Genomic DNA, 21,797 nt, shown 5'->3' with positions numbered 1-21,797 from the left:
TATATATATCTGCTTACATATATATAACTATATCCGTATATACCTACATAGATAAATATCTGCTTACATATATGTAACTTGCTGTGCATATGTAGACATGTAGGTGTATATGTTGTATCTGTTTAGATATTAATATATTTACACACACACATACATCTAAATGTTGGAATACATTCTCTGTACTGTTTAATGACTGGGCTGGATGATATGTTTTTGAAAACATCAGGGTTATGTATATCTGGCACGTGTTAGTGGTAAATCACTTTGTCTATGGTGTGCAGGGTCCTGGGTTTCAGCCTTGCTGAGGCTGTTTATTTTGTTGCTGGGCAGCACACAGGCAGTTGGATACAAAGTGATTAAGGCACTTTAAAGCAGTTGTAAGTGGGTTTGCGTGTGTTTGCATGGAGGTAAGCACTGCTAACTTCCGGTTACAGTTTCTTATACTCAGTTAGCTTCTAAATTGCTTAACCCATGTAGGCATTGCTTACCCCTGCACAAACAGGCTTAGACCCGCTTAATGCTGCTTAAAAGTGCTTACTCCCACTTACCCCTGCGCTAATTTCTTTCAAAGAAAAGAAAAAAGGGTTGATAGGAAAGTGGTGAAAAGGGGGCACAAAGAGGGAAAGACAGTAGGGAAAATAGCCAGGGATGTGCAGGAAGGGTGTAGGGAAGGTCCATAGCTGCCCATTTCTTCTACAGCAACAGATATGCATATACACTGAATTTGAAGGTAGATTTGGACACTCAACCCCCTGGGAGAGGGGTGAAAACAACAATAATAAGTTGTGATGCCAATTAGACTGGATTACATGTGTCCAGTGGACATGTATGCAAAATGGACAGCTATGTATTGGGCGAGATTTTTTTGTGGGAACAGATTGCCCTTTTTTCTTTTTTTCAGGTGAGAGTGGGATGTTGGGGAGGGGTAGTAGGTATATTTGGGGAGGTAGGTTGGGTAGGTTAACAGACAAGACAAACAAGACGCATACAGGGGTGGTATATAACACATGTGGGGGTATACACCTTGATGGGGAGGGGTGTTGGGATATCGGAAGCCCATAATCCCCCCTAGTGGTAACAGTGGGACTGAGGTCCCCACCCCTGGGCAGTCACCACTGCACCTTCACAGCCTCGAAGGTGGCTGTGCTGGGGGGGTGAGATGCAGAGCCAGGCTGACTCTCTAATCATGACACACGGCCCTCTAGCTGATGTAGAAGATCACCAAACTGCTTGTTGACCGCTCTATGCACCATGACCCTGACCTGGCGACGGGTGACAAATGCCTGTCTGTGCCCACTCCTAGGGGGGATGAGCCCCATCCCCTAAGGTGGTTCCACCCGAAGGTTGTGCAGGACTAACGGACAGGGAGGTCCGGGGTTGGGCGCAAGACATGCTGGTGCCCGGTGCCACGGCCAGCTGAGGTGGGACAGGTGGGTCTGCTGGGACCGGCCTTCACAAGCGTGCTATAGTGTTTAGATTTCATCATCATATATGGGTTAGTAATAGTCAACACATTCCAGGGTTAGGTATAACAGCATGCATAGATATTCCCATTAACCCAGACACCAGATACGGAATAGTTGCTTAGCAAACAGAACACATGCATATATGGGACCATAGTGGTAATAAGAACAGCATGCAGGTACGTTGATGGCACCATGACACCAATGTTGGAATAATTCTATATAGCACATGTATGGGAACCATGAAATTATTTATCAAACAACTGGACATTATCAGAGTCAATACATACCAGTTGGGGTGGATATGTTGATTTTTGTTGGAGATATGGTGGGGGGAGAGAAAGATGTCAATTAACAACTAGTATATTCCTGTAGTTCACATTACTTTCCTAGTCGGTGCTGTTATCTGTACCTTACAAGTCTTACTACACTACCCTATAGCCTTACTTTGGACAGTGATATGGCTGTCATCATCATTACACATGACCCGATTTTACCTGCAGTATACACCTCTTACCTGGTATACCTGTGGAGGGAATGTTTGTTAACACTAACTGTTTCTACACATGCTCCCAGATTCCAGGTTGCTGTTTTGCACATAGCTATCCAACTCTTTCTGCACAGACTCTGGCCATGTGTTGACCACATGCTGGTGTGCCTGGACATATCTAGAATATTGCCCTCTTCCACCTTTAGTGACCTGACACACACATATACATGCGTTCCTACACAGTTATATTATGTAGCACAGTGTGGGTGACAGTGACCAGTGATACTTTATTATTCAGAGAAACTGCAACACTCACAATTCCCTACAATACCAAAGTGAACAGTACCAGTACAGGTTATAATGGCCTGTATTTCTAAGCACAGTGTTCATATCCAACATACCTATGGGAGCAGTGTTTGTTAGCACTACCTGACTGTTGCCACACAAAGTTCCAGATTACACATTAGTATTATGCACATACATCTCACTCTGTTACTGTACACAATCTGGTCACAACTTGATGGCATGGGAGCGTAGATAGGACATACTCGCAATATTACTTTCCTAATAGTTTCGGGAGTTGCTACAGTGACAGGTGTGTTCTCATGATGCTTGACAATCACTTGTATTCCCTGTTTGCTGTTTACACACCTGGGATCACCCCACATACTTACCAGGGGGACAGGGGGACAGGCAGCAGATATGGGCACATATACTGGACATTCTGGCCTCATGTGTACAGTTGTGGGTTATGCATCTGTATGCAGCCTAATTCCACTCCCAGGATTCAGACCATGGCTGTGCCTGCTACAACATAAACACTGTCCATCACAGTTGTGTCTGCTATATAGCTATTGCTGTATATCTCCTATCTGCTTTTTGTCTTATTAATCCCCTGTGCTTTTGCATTCTGACCTTGTATTACAACACTCATATACAGTTTCCTAGACAGTTACATGTTGTAAGACAGTGTGGGTGTCAGTAATGTGTAATACCTCATTATTCAGAGCAACTGCATATCATTCTTGTATTTCTGGGCACAGTGTTGGTATCTGACAGACCTGTGGGAGGAATGTTTATTAGCACTACCTGAATGTTCCCACACATGGTACCAGAGTCCACATTATTATTATGCACATACATCTCACTCTGTTACTGCACACACTCTGACCACAGTTTGACAAGTTGGGGTGTAAATGGGACATACGTGACTTCTTAGTCACATAAGATATTGGGGAGTTGCTAGTGTGCCAACTTTATTCTCATAGCTGTGTGTCAATCAGTTGTATTTCCTGTTTGCTGTCTATACATCTGGGATCATCACACTGATTTCCCAGGGGGACAGGTTGATAGGCAACAGATATGGGCCACTTTACTAGACATTCTGGACATATCTGTACAGTTGTGGGGTATGATTCTGTATGCAGACTACTACCACTAGCAGGATTCGAACCGTGGCTGTGTGTGCCAAAAAACTATAGTTCACATCTCAGTTGCATGTGCTATTTGGTGTTTATTGCCTGCATTTTCCCGGTTTAATGTCTATGAGTCTCTCAGTTGTACTAAATGGCCTCTGGAGATTACACCTGTCATGTACAGGCATTCCTACACATTCAGTTTATGGTGCACAGTGTGGGTAACAGTGCTTAATACTACAGTACTATTACATGATTGCATATCTACATTACCATATGATACCAGGATATACACATGCAGTCCAGCAGTTAGACCTGTTTTGTCAGGCTATTACACTTTTATTGACTTACAGATAGTATGAGACTCTTACTGCCATATTCTCTAGTGTATGCAGTACTTGCCTTGAACAATACAGGTTTTATACTAACAATTAATTTACTTTCTATGACAGTAAATACATGAGTATTACTGACCTGCCTCGCATCGCAACCTCACCAGGCGGCTGATGTGGGCCTCCTGGTTCGCAGCCCACTCCATTGCAGCTGTGGGGGACATAAGAGGAATACATGATATACCTGAGCTGGCAATTATTACACACATACTGGGGTGATACTTTCACACATCGGGAACATCCCCTAATACTCTAGCCTCTTGGAACCACTTCTCCAAGAGGTCCCCCTTCTGCTGCTTCAGGTCAGCATAGTGGTGCCTGAACTGCTCTCACCACTTGGGGGTATGCCAGTGGCACTCACTGTTGAGGTCGCTGGTGAGATGGTCCCAGGCCTCCGCCTTATATTGGGAGCCCTGGTACTGGCCCTGCAGCAGTCTCTGAGCATGGTCTTTAACTAGGAGTCCTGCCATGACCTTGGACTCCTGGATGCACCAGCACTGCACCTGGAAGTGCACTCCTTCTCCCCTTACTGCCATAGTGCCTGCAAGGGGAAGCTACAACCAGTTATGAGATGTATTCCTGCATCTTGGGTTTAAGTAGGGCCAATTTCCCGCACTTTTCCATGATTGGCCGGTTTTGAAAAGGCTAAACTATGGGCAAACCTGCTTACCTAAGGTTGGCATTGTTTAAAGGGGTATACCACTGGGCACAATGAGTTAGCTGGTCTACACATTGCTCACACCTCCTAAGCTGGCCTATGCAATGCTTAGCATTGCTTACATTAGACTTTAATTATAATGCCTTTTTGGCATTGTGTTATTATTCATTACACCTTATATGTATGCCTGGTATCCATGATTAATGTGCATGTGCACTCTGTGGAGTCCTTGTGTTTTATTGGGGACTTCAACACTCTATTACAATTACACCTCACTTCTGGGCTTACTGCTGTACTTCAGGTCACATATTTATGTTATGTAGTGGGTTATGGCACATATGACTGTATACTGATTCCTTTCACAGGTTCAGTTTGATTATACTATGGTGAGGACTTGTTTGCTACTACCTCATTCTTCTGTACTTCTGTGATGGCTTGGTGGATAACTACTGGGACTATGGTATATATGGTCCTGGGTTCGAGACCTGCATGGTTGTTTATTTTGTTGATGGGCAGAACAAGGCCCATTGGATACAGACTGATTAAGGCACTTTTAAACAGTTGTATATGGGTTTGCGCGACGGTAAGCACTGCTAACCTGCCGTTACATCTGCTTACACAATGTTAGCTTTAGAATTGCTTAGCCAGTGTGGGCATTGCTTACTGCCGCAAACAAGCTTAAGCCTGCTTATTAGTGCTTAAATATGCTTATTACTGCTTATTTGTGCTTACACCTGCTTACTTGTGCCTTATTCATTATGACACTGACACCTCATATGTGCATTTACTGCAGTACTCCAGTTCATAAAAATATGTTATATAGTGAGTTATGCAACATAAATATTACTCATAATGTGTTTGCCATGGAAAATGGAATCTGCTGCAGTGGGACTTGACCCGGGACTGCCTGCTCGTAAGGCAAAGGCTCTGCCCACTACACTATAGCTATGCTGTTTCTTTTGCATATATCTTCCTTGTTATCCTCTACATCCATTTAAGCTGCATTATCTGTAGCTAAGCGATGGGCACACCCGCGCACCTATGGTTAGCTTTAATCGGACTTTTAAAAAAAATACAAGGGTTTCTTCATTTTATTTATATATGCTGTTGCTATTGTACACAAGGGGAACTGTTGGTGGGAATATGCGGTCACTTGTGAGTGGTCTCGCTCATTGCATACCTCTTTCTGCTGTTCTACATTGTGAGGGAGTGCTTAATCTGAGAGCTCTGCTCTCAGACATGCCCCCTGCACTCTTACGTGCTCCCTGTAAGCCTAGGAGCTCAGGCAGCGTGCCTCATTAATATGCATGGCGTGCTGCTGTCCTGCTCCTAAACGGTCGCTTCTGTGCTGGACTAAGCAAGTCCTGCATGGAAGATTAGTAAATCCAGGGGTATATCTTGTCAGGCTGAAAACGACAAGAATTCTAAAATGTCAGAAGATAAAAAATCCTTTGGTAGTATTCCAAAATGTTTAGAAGTAGATTAGTGTTAAAATATTCAGCCAGCTACCACTTAAAACTAAAAATTCCTGTCAGAAATAGTTTTTAGATAGAGGAGCTAAAAAACTGTTCTGCTACCAAGCCACCATCTTAGCTACACCGTTGATAGTCTTTTTAAGTTAAATTGCAATTTAGCTAGTTCACTTTTGACATGTTAAAACAGACTCAATTTAGAAAGAAACTAGAAGCCTGATTCCCACCTGTAATAGCACTACTGCTATTTAAATCTTGTCTCCCAATATACCCGTCTCATTGTGTGGGTTTTTTTTTTGTTTGTTTGTTTCAGTGTCGCCACTTGCAGCTTACTTTGCAGATGTATTTCTTACTTTTAATGACAAGAAACATAGAAAATGTATAATAGCCTTTATGGGGAGAAGGAGCTACATTCTTGGAGGTGGTGTACAACTCCTCAAATCCTGCCTATACTCATGTAGAAAGAAGTATCACTCTGAATAGATACTTCAGAATATCCCATCTAAAACATTGTGTACATTTATGAAGACAGCTGCATCTGCTAGGGCATATACAATACAGAGTCATTTTAGAGGAATGCAATAAAAATGGTGTAGATTGTGTACCCACATCATATAAAGATAGATCAGGAACTTAATATGTTTGCTTCCACAGAAGTGCCAGATAGAGGAAACATGGTAGAAAATTGTTAAGTTAGAAAGCTGCTAAGTACTTGAGGAAACAGTGAAAGAAAGTAATATCTTAAACAAGAAAGATAATTAGGACATAGGAGCCACAGTTTTATGAAGCAGATTTTGGTGAACAGTCTTCCTCTGAGATGAAAGGTTTCAAAAAAAAGTTGTAAATGAGTGCAAATGTATTTCTGAGGAGCTAGTAGGGATACCTGGCAGTTCTTATAGGGTAAATGTAAGTTGCTGGTTGAGTAGGCTCTGTACCTGCCCAGTAGGCAAAGGCGTACTAATGCAGGTGCAGTGGGTTCTGTCTGCCCCTGATGAAATGTGTAAGGGGTGCAGCCTTGTAGATTAGATTTTCATTAAAAAATCAATTTTCCCTTTCAAAAGCTTTTCATGTTTAAAATGTGAAATGACTGAAGTAAATGGCTTCTTTCTTCCTCTTGCATATGTGCATCCGTTTGTGCATGAAGACATGATACATGATTGGAGGAACATCAGAAGGAACTATAGACAAGACCAGAGAGAACCATGGGTATTTTTAAAACTAACAGCAACCTTCTTGTTGTACAGTGGTACAGTGCAGTACAGAGTTTTGCAGTGGAAACGTTTTTTAACCATATCTAGCGAACTCGATTAATCCCAGCATTTTTTGTTGAAGTGAATCAGTCAGAGCATTGTGGACTACCAGACTGAAGGTAAGCATTTTTCAATGTGAAAATAACCAGATTTTCTTTTTTCTTTTTGGTGAGGGGGAGGGAGCTGGTGGCTAGGCTTGTGTGTCTATGTGTGGGTGTGGGTGTGTACATTTGTTTAAATATTTAAACGTTTGACTAGTGTGTGTGCGTGCATTTGTTTAAATAAATTGAAAGTAGATTTTTATGTTTTTTTTTTGCATTGCAATCTTCTGCCCTCATTTTATTTTGGTGAAGTGGGGGTATTTAGCTGGGCTGTGGATTAAAGTAACTTGCCCTTTCACTTGCTCAGTTTACATTCTGCCATTAAGGTTGCCAAGTGAATATTTGTGTTAATAAATTGGAATATTTTATGTTTTTGTTTGGGTGGGGGGGGGTGGTGGCTAGCTGCACTGTGTTGTGAATGAATGTAACTTGTCCTAGTCACTTGGTAAGTTTAAATTCCACCCTTAAGGTGCATTTGAGTGAATAAATCTGAATATTTATGTTTTTTTGGGTGGATGGGAGTTGGCATTACCTTTGCCTTTTTCATATTATTTTAAAGGCTGGCTCATGTGCATTTGTGTGAAATAAGTTGAAATTTTTTTTGGATGGGGGTGGCTAGCAATGCTATGGGAGTATATCTTCATTCATTTAGCTTAAGCTTAAAGTTTGGTATTAATGGCTGCCTAGTGTGCATTTGTATGAAATAAACTGGAATATTTACGTTTTTTTCTTGGGTGGAGGCTGGCTAGCTTTGTTGTGGATGAAATAACTAGTGCTCAGTTTAAAGTCGGGCATTAACAGCTAGTGTGCATTTGTGTGAAATAAATTGAAATATTGTATGAAACACATTTGAAACTGTCCCCAGTTTTACAGAATGTTCTTGTATTTGCTTTAGATATTTGGTCTGCAAGTTAACCTTGTATTTCTTGCTTAGCTTATAGCCTGCCTTTACATGACTAGTGTGCGTCTGCACGAAATATGCTGCAATATTTACTCTCTCTCTCTGGGTGCTGTATTTCTGAAACTAAGTTGAAAACGTTATTTATTTTAAAGAATGTCCCTAAGTTTCCTTCATCTTGATCTGTTCCTAATAGAACTTCGGATCAATTGTGCACATAAGTTATCAAATCCCAAACTACTGGGTCAGCTCTTAGGTTTGTGTTGTCAAAGTCATACTCAAGTTTCCAAAGGAGACAATAATGCAGTTTTGACTTTTAGCTTTAGTCCGTGATTCTGGCACTAGTTATTTGTTTTGAACAAGCTTTCCTATAGGATGTTTAAGTCTTTTGGGGGGTTTGATCACTGCTCCTAGCTCTTTACTGGCCATTATTTTGTTTCATTTCATGACTATTGCTAAAAATAATTGTCATCGAGGAGAGGGGGCTAGAAAAAAATCTCTGCTCAGGAGGAATGTTAAAAAATGTTTCTGCTCTGGGTGTGAAATATGCTAGGTACACCATTTCCAGTAGGAACAATATTGGACACATTATGTAGGAAAAGTTAACCTATCTGTAATCGCCATCTACTTTCTTTCCATGTATTCAATAATGATATATTTATTTGTTGTTTTTTGTATGCTTCAAAATGCTTCTGCATTCTTACCAATATTCCATGAGTTCTGACTACATTTCCAATTGTTATACTATCTGCACAAATCCCACGTTTTGACTAATTTCTCTTAAGTGACCGTTGCAGTAATGCTCATTTAATTTCACTACACATTTAAAGTATATGTAAATCCATGTTTTTTTAGCTATTTAGTCTCTGTGTTTTGGAACTCATCTTAGCAGGTCCAGACATTTCAAATGGTTACCATATATTTTATTGTTTTGTTTATTTTTTTGTTTGTTAAACAAATGGCTAGACTAGCCTGAGCCATACCTCTCAACCACTTAGAGCAAGAAATCTGGGCAAAGACATGAATAAAGGGGGTACAATGGCCCCAAAATAGGGACGATTTTTAAATATTGCATTTACAAACTAAAGAAATGTTACAATAACAGTTTTTTTTAGTATTGATTTTCTGAAGGGTGTGAAGTCTGAAACTCAAATGTCTATCATTATTTTCTGACGTCAATCCTCATTGATTTGCCAGAGATTTTCCAGAAAACAAAAATCTTATGAGGAATATACCAAAATTATGAGGCAAAAATCTGGACATTCTGGAAAAATCTGGACAGTTGAGAGGTATACTGAGGGCCCTTTTCAGGCATGACCTGGGCTTACTCAGACACTAGTTAATATAATGAATGACATTACATTAAGCAGGGAGATATAAGAAAAACTACATTGTAATGCACATTTTGGTAATCACATTTCACTGCACAATAAAACAGTTTAGAGGTACAGTTAAGTGAACAGATTCCAATGAGAAGTATGTCTATGTAAGGAATATTGTACCTGTTCACACACTATTTGTTAAATTGGCTCATAAGTAATAAAACAAATATTTTCTTTTTTATCTCTGTCTCTGTCTTTCTCATTTTATTTTTTAAAGAAAATTGGGCAGTTTGCATACCACTCCAAATTGTTATGTAGTTTTGAATGACTTGCCAAAAATGCAAACAGTCTGTATCAGGGGCAACATATATGTGATCTGACTTCCCACTGTGATTCTGTTTTAGAATCTATTCATTTGAGGATGATGGCTGTTTTTTCTTCAGCATGGTTCCATGAATAACACCACCATTGACAAGTAACACTGATTAGCTTAACGTTACTTGTACTACATGACTTTGTCATCTCACAAAAACGATGTTATGAGATCTTCTGCCATCTCCTAGCCAGCCCTTGCTGACAAAAGTTGGCAAATAGAATTGATACAGTCATTAGACAGCTGCAAATAGGAATGGTACTTGTATTACATAAACTGATCAAATATAAGGAAATCACTGTTTTTACATTCAGTTTACGCAGAATCCGAGGTAATAATATTAAAGTGGGGATTACAGAGGGTGAGGTGGATTTTGCACCATTCTAACAGATTGAAAGCTGTAAATGTAATTTTGATGTTATTCATAAACTTTAACTCATAAAATTTCCACCTGCTGCTGTGCCAGCAAAGAACCTTAATGATTGCACAAACCTAACTGGCTTAACTGAGTTTTGATAAAAAAAATATAAGAAGTCCATTTAACTACTTTACTTTTTAAGTTATGTTTTTTTTTTGTGGGCATAGACCCACCATGCCCATGTAGTGGTCTGCATCTTTTGCACACCTATACTTACTATAACTAACTCTGGGTCAGTGTACTTGTGAGGCAAGAAGAAATCCCCCCTCATAGTGGCACCTACACAGAATGTGCATGATTTTTAGTTTTGACAAACTGTCTAAATGATGCAATTTGAGCATGATGGGTTTGAATGATTCAATGATATTTGTTTGGGACAAGCCTTCCTCTAGGATGGTTGAGCCTTTTGAGGATTTCATCACTGCTCCTAGCTTGCTCCTTGCTGGCCATTATTTTGTTTCATTTCATGATTATTACTAAAAACAATTATCATGGAGGGGGGGTGTTAGAAAATCATCTCTGCTGAGGGGTGGTGGGGGGGTTGCAATTTTTTTCTGCTCCGGGAGTTAAATATGCTAGGTATGCCACTGCCAATCAGTAGAAAACTGGGTACACAATATTAAGGATAATACCATTTCCATACTGGGTAAGCCCATCAGCAGAATGACCAATATCCTACACATGTATGTTTGCATTTATTCTGTTTGGTGCCATAGTTTAATCAAATTTCATTCGTAGTCTGCTTTCTGAAATGTGAAGTACGTCTACCTCTTCCACACATTATGATCGTCATCATCATCATCATCATCATCCTCATTTTCATCATTAACCCCCTTTTCCAGTTTTCTACATTGAGTCAGGGTGTCATGTCAACCTCTCATGCTTCTTTGCCAATTTCCTACATTCTTTGGCAGTCATGCCTGACTGTTGCAGGTATTTCATGCAATCCATCCATTTCTTTGCTGGAAGTCTTTGTTTCTTCTTGGCTTCATCCAGTTTCTCTCAAACCTTTTTCAGCAAATCATCTGCATTAGTGCACATGTACCTGGAATACTATAATCTATTCCATTTGACCTTCTCTACAATTTTAGCTACTTTGGCTTTTGCTCTGTAGTCATCATTTGTTCATTTGCCTTACAGTGTGCATCCTATTACTTGTCTCAGGCAATCTTCATCACCTCCAGCTTCCTCAACTACCTTACTGTCCAAATTTCTGTACCATGCAGAAGTACTGGTCGTACCACTGCTTTGTACACCTTACTTTTCAGCTTTGTGGCATTCTTCTGTTATGCAATACTCTTACCATCTGTTTCAGTTGGCTGCAGCCCATCTAATTCTAGCTTTGACCTCCTCATTTAGGCTTCCCTTCTCCTCAACTACCCCTCCCAGGTACTTGAAACTGTTAACTTAAGCCACTATTTTCCCGTCATTCTCAATTCTCCGCTTCTTCTGATTTCTCCTAATTGCTGCCATTACAACTGTCTTATTTGTGCTCAGTTTCAACCCCTGTGCCTTCAGTTTTGCATTCTATTCCTCTATCATTTACTGGAGTTCCTGTTCAGAATCTGCTTATGATGTAACATCATCTACATACAGCAGCTTTGTTGATCTGTCTCCTCTGATCTGTTTGTTAATGTAGTCCATCACCAGTATGAACAGCAGATGGCTCAAGAGCTGAACTCTGATGCTCATCCCCTTCCTCTGTGAGTCTGAACACTGTTTGTAATTGTGTTGTTGGGTCCTAGTACAAACCCTGTACTAGTTTTTCCAATGTTTCTGGGACTTTGAATCATCATACGGTTGTCCAACTCAAGGTCCTTGGGACCATGTGATATGCTTTCTCAAAGTCTAGAAATGCCAAGTTGCTCTCTTTTGTCTCTGATATCTCTGGGCACTCATGTATGAGGATGTATAAGTCTCTCAGTTTATGGAGGGATAGCTGAAGTCTCCTTGGAGAATGGTGTTTGGCTTAATACGTAGAGACTCCTTATTGGTTAGATAGGAGGAATGGGATGATGGGGACATAGAGGAAATGCTGTAATTAGCTATGATGTGATAAGGGAGTTTGTTGATAGTAAGTTGGATGAGAAAGAGTCCCAGTTCATTATCTTGTTTACTTAGTATTTTTTTAGAATTCAGAGACACCTCTCCCTTTAGCACATTAATTTAATGCATTTTCTAAGTGAAAGGCATTGATGCCGTGCATTGACAGTGTGCTTTCACTGGTCTTGTACCAGGTCTCTGTGATGCTGCATATATTGATATTTTCTAGGATAAGTTGTGCCTGCAGGCTGTGGAGTTTTTTGTTTAGGATCCTAGTACTGATCATTAATACCTTATTGCCACCCAGACTCTGTTTCATTAAGTTGGAAGTTTAGACTGGGTTTACCTAAAAAAAGGTACTTTGGGATTGGACAAGGTTTTGGCCAATATACAGAAGCCTTAGGATGAGAGATGCAAACTATCCCTGGCAAAGCAGTTAGGATTGTCTACCATCTCTTACCAGCTTGAAAAATATTGCACCCACTGTAAAATACATTTTCTGCAATATTATTAATGAAATGTGTATTACATTTTGTCTGCTGTTAAGTTTATGTGCTTTGTTTGTTAATTTCATTGTACTGTAATTTAATTAGCTGTTATTGAGTTTGTCATACCAGATGCAATTAATCAGAAACACAGTATACAGTAGTAAGAATTAGGAAGGATAGAAATGACTGCTTAGAAGATAACTGACAAAGCATCAGTCCAGTGCAGAACTGACAAAACATCCAGTCTGAGTAGTTATTTCTGCTTAGCCCTTAAAGTGAAAGAACGAGGTACTGACAGAACTCCAACAAATGCATGCTATAGACGGGTGTCTGTGGCTTCTGAATGAAGAAACTCCCACAGAAGCTGTACTATGCTATGCGGAAAGTGGAAGAAGAAAAATGAGCTCAGCAGGCTCAGGTGAAGTCAGATAACCAAGATGATACTGGAAAGAGCACAGTGGAAATATACAAAGGGCATCTGACTATATTCCAGCACAAGTACATACAGAGACATATTACCCTTCAACTACAAGAAGGGGGCAAGCCCCCCTGCACCCCCCATGTGGGGGGCTGCACCCCCACACCTCCTGATACTTACATATATCAACTCCGAGAGTGCACTTCACTACACTAAGTGCAGTTTTGAAGTTGATATATCTAATTAGCAGGCGGTGTGGGGGGTGCAAGGGGGCTTGCCCCCCCTGCTTATACTCGAAGAAGAGTAATATAGTTTGTCTTTTATTTGTTTCTGTATGTACTTATGTTGGAATACAGTAAGTGTTGGTATTTTGTATGTTTTCAGTATTATGAGATTCAGTATTTTGAGTTTTCAGTATTTTGAACTTTCAAGATTTTGGTCTCAGGATTTTGGGTTTCAGGATTTTGGGCTTTCAGGATTTTGTAGTGCACCCCTATGTTTGTCGAACAAATGCAGGGGACCCGTATGTATATATATATATATATATATATATATATATATATATATATATATATATATATTTTTCATGTCTCCAGTTCAAACCCCATTAGGGAGTCATTTCATTTCACAGTATCCAAACATGGAAATATCTGAGCTAAACGTCACTACCTATGCACTTGGTATGTTACAAGGTTAGAGGCAAATGTAAAAGACTGATCATTGAAGAAAATGAAAAGGGCAGAATAGCAGCAGCATTTGTTTAGTTTGCTGATGTAGTAGCAATATATTAAACTAGGAAAGTTGTACATGAAATAAAGAATTGCATGGCCTCAAACCATTTAAGAATAACTGCTTTGATGATGCTTGGATTATTGAACAATTTGAATCCATTTTTCCACCTGTTTGTCATTGCAATAATGACGTGAGTATAAAAATGAAATATAAATGTCACCTTTTATAACATTATGCTGGGAGAAATAACATGATGGGCACAGAACTTAATTTTCAGTAGTTGATTCATGAGACAAAAAGCCATGGACATTCAGATAAACAGCTGCAGTCAATCAGATAGCTGCAGTTTCATCCTCCTTTACATAAAAATGATTTTCTGAGTTAACAATGCATGACATGCTTTCAGCTAATGCAGAAAAAAGACCGACTCACCTTTACAAAAAGCGTGATGACTGCCAGCCCGTTGGGACTCCGAGATGCGTCAGTAACATTGCTGTACAGTTCCTCATTGTAATGGACCAGCTGTACCTAGAAAAGTTGAATCATAATGGGATTGTTAGAAAATGATCTTTAGTTCCTTTGCTTTTTATGTTCTCTCAGAGGGCAGTAAGCAATTTACAGTGCTTGTTGAGATATTTCCCATACAAGCAACATAAGGAAATATACACAGTGAAAGAAATGTAAAGTGACTTACACATTCACAGATGGTACAGATAAAACAGGGTTTATATTTTAAAAGTAGGTGCAACAATTAAGTAATAGCATGGATCTGAGGAGTGCTTAAAATCATCAATTAGTTGAACTCATGATGGAATGTGATTAGAGGATGATAGATAAAGTGAAGAATATAAAATGCACAATTTGCTATAATAGTTTCATTTAGTGGTTATACATATTCATTACAGCTGTATGTGCTGCAGTGAATGGCTTTCTATGGAGAAGTCATACGTTGTGATTTATTTTGCTGAGGCAAGATTCACCAACACCTTTTTTTCAGGGAAACTTAGCCAGTCAAACTAGTCTTTTCAGAAAGTACAGGAAAGTCAGCATTGATGGACCAGGGGAAACTGAGCTGCCTGCACCCTATAGGTAGACAGCAATTATGCTACAGGACATTAGCTGTAGAGAAAAGTATATTTTTCCAAATGTTCAAATTTTGGAGTACTGAGATAGTCTCTCTCTCTCTGTCTCAGACAGACACACACAGACACACACACACACACACACACACACACACACACACACACACACACACACACACACACACACACACACACACACACACACACACACACACACACACACACACACACACACACACACACACACACATACATACACGTGCACATAGACACACACACACGTGCACACAGATACATTCACAGACACACACACACACACACACACACACACACACACACACACACACACACACACACACACACACACACACACACACAAGAAACTGTTTTCCTTAACTGAAAAATGGAAAAAAAATGTTCTGTTGTTATTGAAAATGCTCCTTATCCCATGTTGAAAAGGTTCAGTTAATCAGTGTTGCTGAGAAAAAGGAATAGTACCTCTATCACCTCAACATTACTATTCCCTCAAACAGTCTTACTGTAAAAAGCACCTCTGTAGTCTTTCTCAATCAGCTCAAATTGTATAAACACTTGTGCCATCCCCACAGACAGTCCAGATTATATAAACACCTCTGTAATTTCATAATAAAACTAAAACCAACACTTGAAAAACAAAAAAGAGATGCATGGAAGCAAGGGACTCACAAACCAATTTATTTTAGCGACAATGATAAGACTTCCTCAGATCTGAGGAAGTCTTATCACTGTTTTGATATGAAAGTGCTAAAATAAATTGGTTTGTGAGTCCCTTGCTTCCATGTATCACCTCTTTAGTTCCCCCAAACAGCCCAAATTTACAAAAACCTGCATAATCCTGTTTGCTTGCTAACAGGGTCTTTCTCACACTTCGTCACTGGTTATCATGCAGTGGCAGCAGATCCTCCCTCTTCTTTGCCAGCCTTTTAGCACTTGGTGCCATAAGGCAGTGTAAAAACTGTGCCATACTAACTGTCAATGAACTTTTACTTAACCCTGAATATGCCATTGTGAGACATGCAAATACTGCCCCTCACAGTTCACTTGTTCACAATGTCACACCCTCACCTAAGCAAATGCAACATCATTATACTAACAATAGAAAACTGCTGCTGATGCTGTCAAAAAAAAATGTAACCAAGCCTCCTAAACTCTAAAGACTAGGACTCTGCGTTAGCTCCCTTAGTATATGTACTCTGTATACTGCCATATGAACACCCACATCAACATGCCACCAACAGCTAACCAGTCCCATGTATGGCTGGCGTAATTCAGCTATTGGGATGTTGACACTATTAAGCACACAGACTCCGCCTCCAACAAGTATGACTATGACATGCGTGTAGTCCATGTAGGGGTAAGTGACCTGCCTAGCAAGCCCCTCAAGACCATGCAGATGGATATGTTGTTTACCACACCAGTTTCAGTGGTTCTGTGTAGATCCCTCCTTTAATCTAGAATGTTGCCTCAAGGAAAAAATAACTGGATTCAATAATTAGCTAAGTTGCTGATGCCATTTCAGAGAGATCCATTACATATCATCCTCAGACAAGATGATTAACAGTTCAACTTCTTTTCAAAAGATGGTCTAGATCTTTTGTCTCACACCTTCTACATACTGGTTAAACTCTTACTCTCATTGTGCCCTTTTAGGCAGAGTTCATCTAGTGAACATCCCAACCTGACAAACACCACAATTCCCAAAATGAATGATACCAAAATTGTCTCTGTTCAATGTCAGGAGAACAGCCATGATGCTGGTGGATAGTTCAGAAAAAGAAATGAGACATGCTGGAGACAAATGTACAGTTCATACTTCAGATCCAAGTGAGTGCCTGTTGAAATTCCAAGGATCATAACTGCCATACCTGAAATTAATATGAATAGACAGATATACATAAAGATAAGCCTAAGGGTTTGTTGTCCAGGAGTATTCTCCCTAATCCAAGGTACAGTAATCTCACAGCTTGTGTAAGTAAATACCACATTTGTGTGGGCACAACTTTACACTTGGGGAAGCAATAAGGTGACACCCACCTGTAAAAAACACTCAAAAGAGTAAGTGAGTTTCATAGTTGACTATTTTTCATTGCAGTTTATGTACTGAGGTCCAAAGAGTCACAGTATTTGGTCTGTCACTTCTGATAGGGAGCTCAGAGAACCACAACATGACTATGGGGAACCATTATTTTTGCATGCAGCATCAGTAGCTCATCTGGTAGCAGGTTTACTTTTGACACTGCAAGATCAGCAGGTTGTGGGCTGTATTTCCACCCCAGGGGACGGGTTTCATTTTTCTATTATTGAAACTGCACTTCAGAACTGAGGGGTGTTGCACACCTGAATGTACCATCTTTTGGATGAGATGCTAAACCAAGGTCTCACCTGCCTGAGCAGATAGTAGCTCATGTGACTGTAAAACATCCCACTCCCACAGCACTTAACAGAAAGAGTAGTGGGAGTTACCTGGAGTCCTAGCCAAATTTCTTCCAGCCAGTATGAATACCATATTTGGTGTCCCCTGAAAAAAGGCTGCTGTCCTAATGAGACTGATCCAGTCAGCAAAGGGAAAATAAAATAAAATAAAATAAAATAACATAGTATATCTTGTAATAATATTTACTTCATTAAGCACACACCACTGTGCCTAGACAGACAGGTAAATGAACAGAAAAACAGAACAGTTCAGCCTACAATACTTTTCAAATGACAAGTAATATATAAATTACTTTTCTTTTGTTAAAAGACATATTGTGCCATGACTTACAAAAATGATTCACTGCTTTCACTGCTGTTACATGAGAAGCACCTTCTAGCATTTCCTCAGTCCCATAGCTAATGCCTTCTTGTGGTTACAGCTAAAATCATAACAAACCCTTTGTTCTCATACAACTACTTACCAGAAGTATGATGCTTTTCTGTCCCTTGTTTATTCCCTAAAGTGTTTTCTCCTTGCTTTCATTGTTCTTTTTTGCCTTGCTTTCTCTGGCAAATACATTCTCATTTCCTCTACTTTTCAGCATAAAAATGCTGCTGTACCACTTTGCAGATTTACTTAATATTAGCTGAATTATTTTGGAAATAACTCCTTCAAAATTGGGCAAACAACTCTAAGGTGGGTCTCATGGTAATGTACATTCATTGTATAAAAACTGATAAAACCTTCTCGGTTACAGCTACCCACTGCAGAAATGCCATTATAGACTAGGTAGCGAAGACCCAAGACATCAATATTTTAGAGAAAGGCTTAAAGACTTGCATGTTAGATCAGCATGCAGCTTATTTGCAAAGATGATCCATGCTTTCATCAATCTCTTAGGCCCCAGGTCCCACATTGACAAAGCTTCTGTTTTACTACCCAGTACGGCAATATTCTCATAATTATTGAAATAGTAGAACTATCTAGGTAATGTTTCATATTAATGATATTTCAGTACTGTTCGAGACAATACATTTACCTTATAAACATTCTGCATATTATTCTGGGTATTTATGTGTGTGCTATATCTCTTGTGTTGCATTTTGTACATACTTATCCGGGACCAGGTCAGGCTGTAACAGTTCATTTCTTCTACAGGAGTAGAGTACAAGTAACATGAATGAGTGCTACAGATACACATACTTGTATTTTGATCTTGTTTTATGAATTACTTTACATTTGTGTTTTATATGCCTCTGTTTCATGTATTATTGTAACGTTGAAGCTGTTCTCCCCAGGCATCAACTGAAAAGGAGTTCAATGTATATTCTTACTTTCCTAGTAAGCAAAGGCAAATAAATAAATAGAATTGTCATCAGTGTCTTTGCCTAGTTTCCAAAAGTAAGCTGGACCAGTTAGTCCTACCTCTCCAATTTGTAAGTGTTTTCAGAGACATATAACTGATTTGATAGAACATGACAACAAATATCCAGATATTGTGGAAATTCATCAAAATGGGGTTTTAAAGGGTAGGTCAATATTGAGCAGCCTGGTGGATTTTTATAGATGACTGACCCTTACTATTGATGCTGGCTTTTCCTGTGGAGTTGCCTTTTTGGACTTAGCAAAGGCAATTCACTCTCTCTTTCATATTTAACAATATATAAATTATTATGTGAGTTGGATTATAATCCTTTTATCATAAAATGGATAACTAATTGTTTGACAGATAGAATTCAATGCGCAGCACTAAAAGGGCACATTTCTACTGAAATGAAAGTTCAGAGAGGCATTCCCCAGGGTTCTATGATTAGTTTGATCTTATTTTTTTCCACAATACCACCGCATCAGTTAAATAAATAGTAGATTGCCAAAAAATTGGCTTTGATATGTCTAGTAATACAGATGTTGTAGGCTTCAACCAATATTTAACAGAAATGAGTTACTGGTCATCTGATGTAGGTATTACTTTAAGTATTGGTAAATGTGAAGTAACGTACTTTGGTAAACCTAAAATGAATCAGAATATTATTTTACAAGAGTGGACTTGGAAGAGGTTCTCAGGATAAAGATCTTAGTACAATAATTTCAAATGATTTTTCTTTTTCTAAAAATATGGACATTGCTATTAACAAGTCACTGGCTCAGTTGGATATGCTGTCAAAGATATTTTTAAATAGAAACATATATTTCATGAATAACTTATATAAAATGTTTATTAGACCAGATCTGGAATATAATAACTGTTTCTGTATGTATTCAAAAGTTAGGTAGAATAGAGAGAGTACAAAGAAAATTCACATAGAACATTCATAGTTTATTTAACATTAATTATACTGACAAACTCAAAATTTTGAACTTATTTTCTAAGCATTACAGACACTATAGAGGCAAAATGATTCTGGCTTATAAGACTTTTAGGAGTGAGGACTTTAAAATGTTGTTGAATCTTGAGCTGTAAGATATGATTAGGTCCTCAAAGTTTAAGGGCCTAAATTAAGAAGATGGCAATAATAAAATCAAACTAAGAAAAAACTTTATGACACAATCTTTACCTGTTTTATGGAATTATCTTCCCATCTGAGTTGGGTTCCAATTACGTTGTTGAATGTTTAGGTTGTCAAATGCCTAAATGTTGACTCATAAATGTCGAACACTCAAAACCATGACCGGCCATTTACATTAATTTTTTCCCCAAGGAAAAAAATTCACTTGGCTGTCATTGGGGATTTGCCCTTTTTCTGATGTAGAATGATCTCGGAGTTGGTATTTTTAGTTAAAGGGGTTGTGGGGGACACAGCCCCCCATGTTGGGGGATGTTGGGGTGAAGCCCCCCACTTGATTAGGCTTTTAAAGTTTTTTTTTTTTTGTTGGCCAAGCAAATTTTTTCATGGGGAAAAAATTTGTGTAATTGTCCAGTCGCAGTTTTGGGTGTTTGACATTTAGGTGTTGACGTTTAGTCATCCAACAACCTAAATGTTCAACGTTCTGATATAGACCCTCTGAGTTTGTTCTTCAGTTAATGTTATTTTTTTTTAATTAGATTTGTGGGATGGATCTGAGACCTTCAATCCTTCTTTTTCAAAGTCTGTGCTCCTTGAAGGCCTTAGGGTAATAACCTTCAATCCTTCTTTTTCAAAGTCTGTGCTCCTTGAAGGCCTTAGGGTAATAACACTGCTCTTGAATTTATGAACTTATAAACAAAGAAAGAAAGAAACAAACAAACAAAAGTAATTAACTAACTAGCTAACTAATTAACTAAATATACTACAGCTCTGCTGCTGCTTGTACATCTACATCACCTACATACCATAGTCACTTTGCTACATTACCTGTACACTTGAATATCATTAGATATGATTATCATCAGATCCCTTTCATGGCTAATGTTTACTCCATCGTGTACTTTGTTTTGTTATCATGACATGGTAAGGGATTTTGTACTTCTTTAATCTGACTTATTGCAGATACTTTTCCAATGTTCAGATCTGTTTAAATCCCATTTCATTTTTTTTCTAGAATCCAGACAGAATTGTTACTTTGAAGTGTCATACCATCTTCTCCAAGTCTACGTTTACCATAACTTAATGAAGTCTTGTAGGTTCCTGCGTTCATAGACGGTTGCTAGACTAACGGCCCTAGAGCCCTTACACGTCTAGCCATATTTATCCTGATTTGCCCCAGTTTTTGGTAGTTAGGTGAATGAAGTTTGCAGATGTAAGAGTCTATGGTAGTTAATACTGACTTCCTCTTTCCAGTGGGTGCCACCTCAGGAGTGAATTTGCTGTCACCCATCCATTGATCTAGGTTGCCTTTGAAGAGGGCCAGGGAGGGGCTCTGTTTCACATGAGTTGGATGCTTTAAAGAAGATTTTCTTCAGTACTGATCACTCTGAACAACTCTTGTTCAGTCATATCTCCTAATATAAAACCTACCCTTTAAAAACCCATATCTAAATAACACATAGCTCTGCACCTGTACAACACTAGGTTAATCTCTCCTCTACCTCAGCTACCTGTCTACTTCCCCTCCTCTTTTTCTCTCACTCTTTAAACTCCAGCTGTCTTTCACGCCCTACCCTTTTTCTCTTTTTGTCACCTTAAACTCTCGCTCAATCTGTACTATCTTTCTGTCTCTTTTAACTCCCACTCCGTCTGCACTTTTAAATTCCAGTGCTATTATTCTCCTTATTTGAGCCTATCTTCAACATATGAGAAGCTTATTCTAACTCCCATCTACTCGGTGCTGTTAATCTGGAGATTTAGTTGTTTTCAACTCTTGAGAAGTTTATTGTAGTATAATTGACTGCCATGATCACATGTGCCAA

The 21,797-nt window shown here is 39.1% G+C and overlaps 1 protein-coding gene across 1 annotated transcript in view; it reads right to left on the bottom strand.

Annotated features, from left to right (window-relative positions):
* LOC122816096 (carbonic anhydrase-related protein 10-like) overlaps positions 1-21,797 on the bottom strand; it is a 1,019,679-nt gene that overhangs the window by 850,676 nt on the left and 147,206 nt on the right. Inside the window, exon 4 of the mRNA XM_044088879.1 lies at positions 14,366-14,461. Coding sequence (XP_043944814.1) covers positions 14,366-14,461 — 96 coding nt within the window. The remainder of the gene's footprint in view (positions 1-14,365; positions 14,462-21,797) is intronic.

Source organism: Protopterus annectens, chromosome 1.part1 (genome assembly GCF_019279795.1).
Source record: "Protopterus annectens isolate FY-2018-M chromosome 1.part1, PAN1.0, whole genome shotgun sequence".
NCBI lineage: Eukaryota > Metazoa > Chordata > Ceratodontiformes > Protopteridae > Protopterus > Protopterus annectens.
This window is presented reverse-complemented; position numbering and strand designations above follow the sequence as displayed.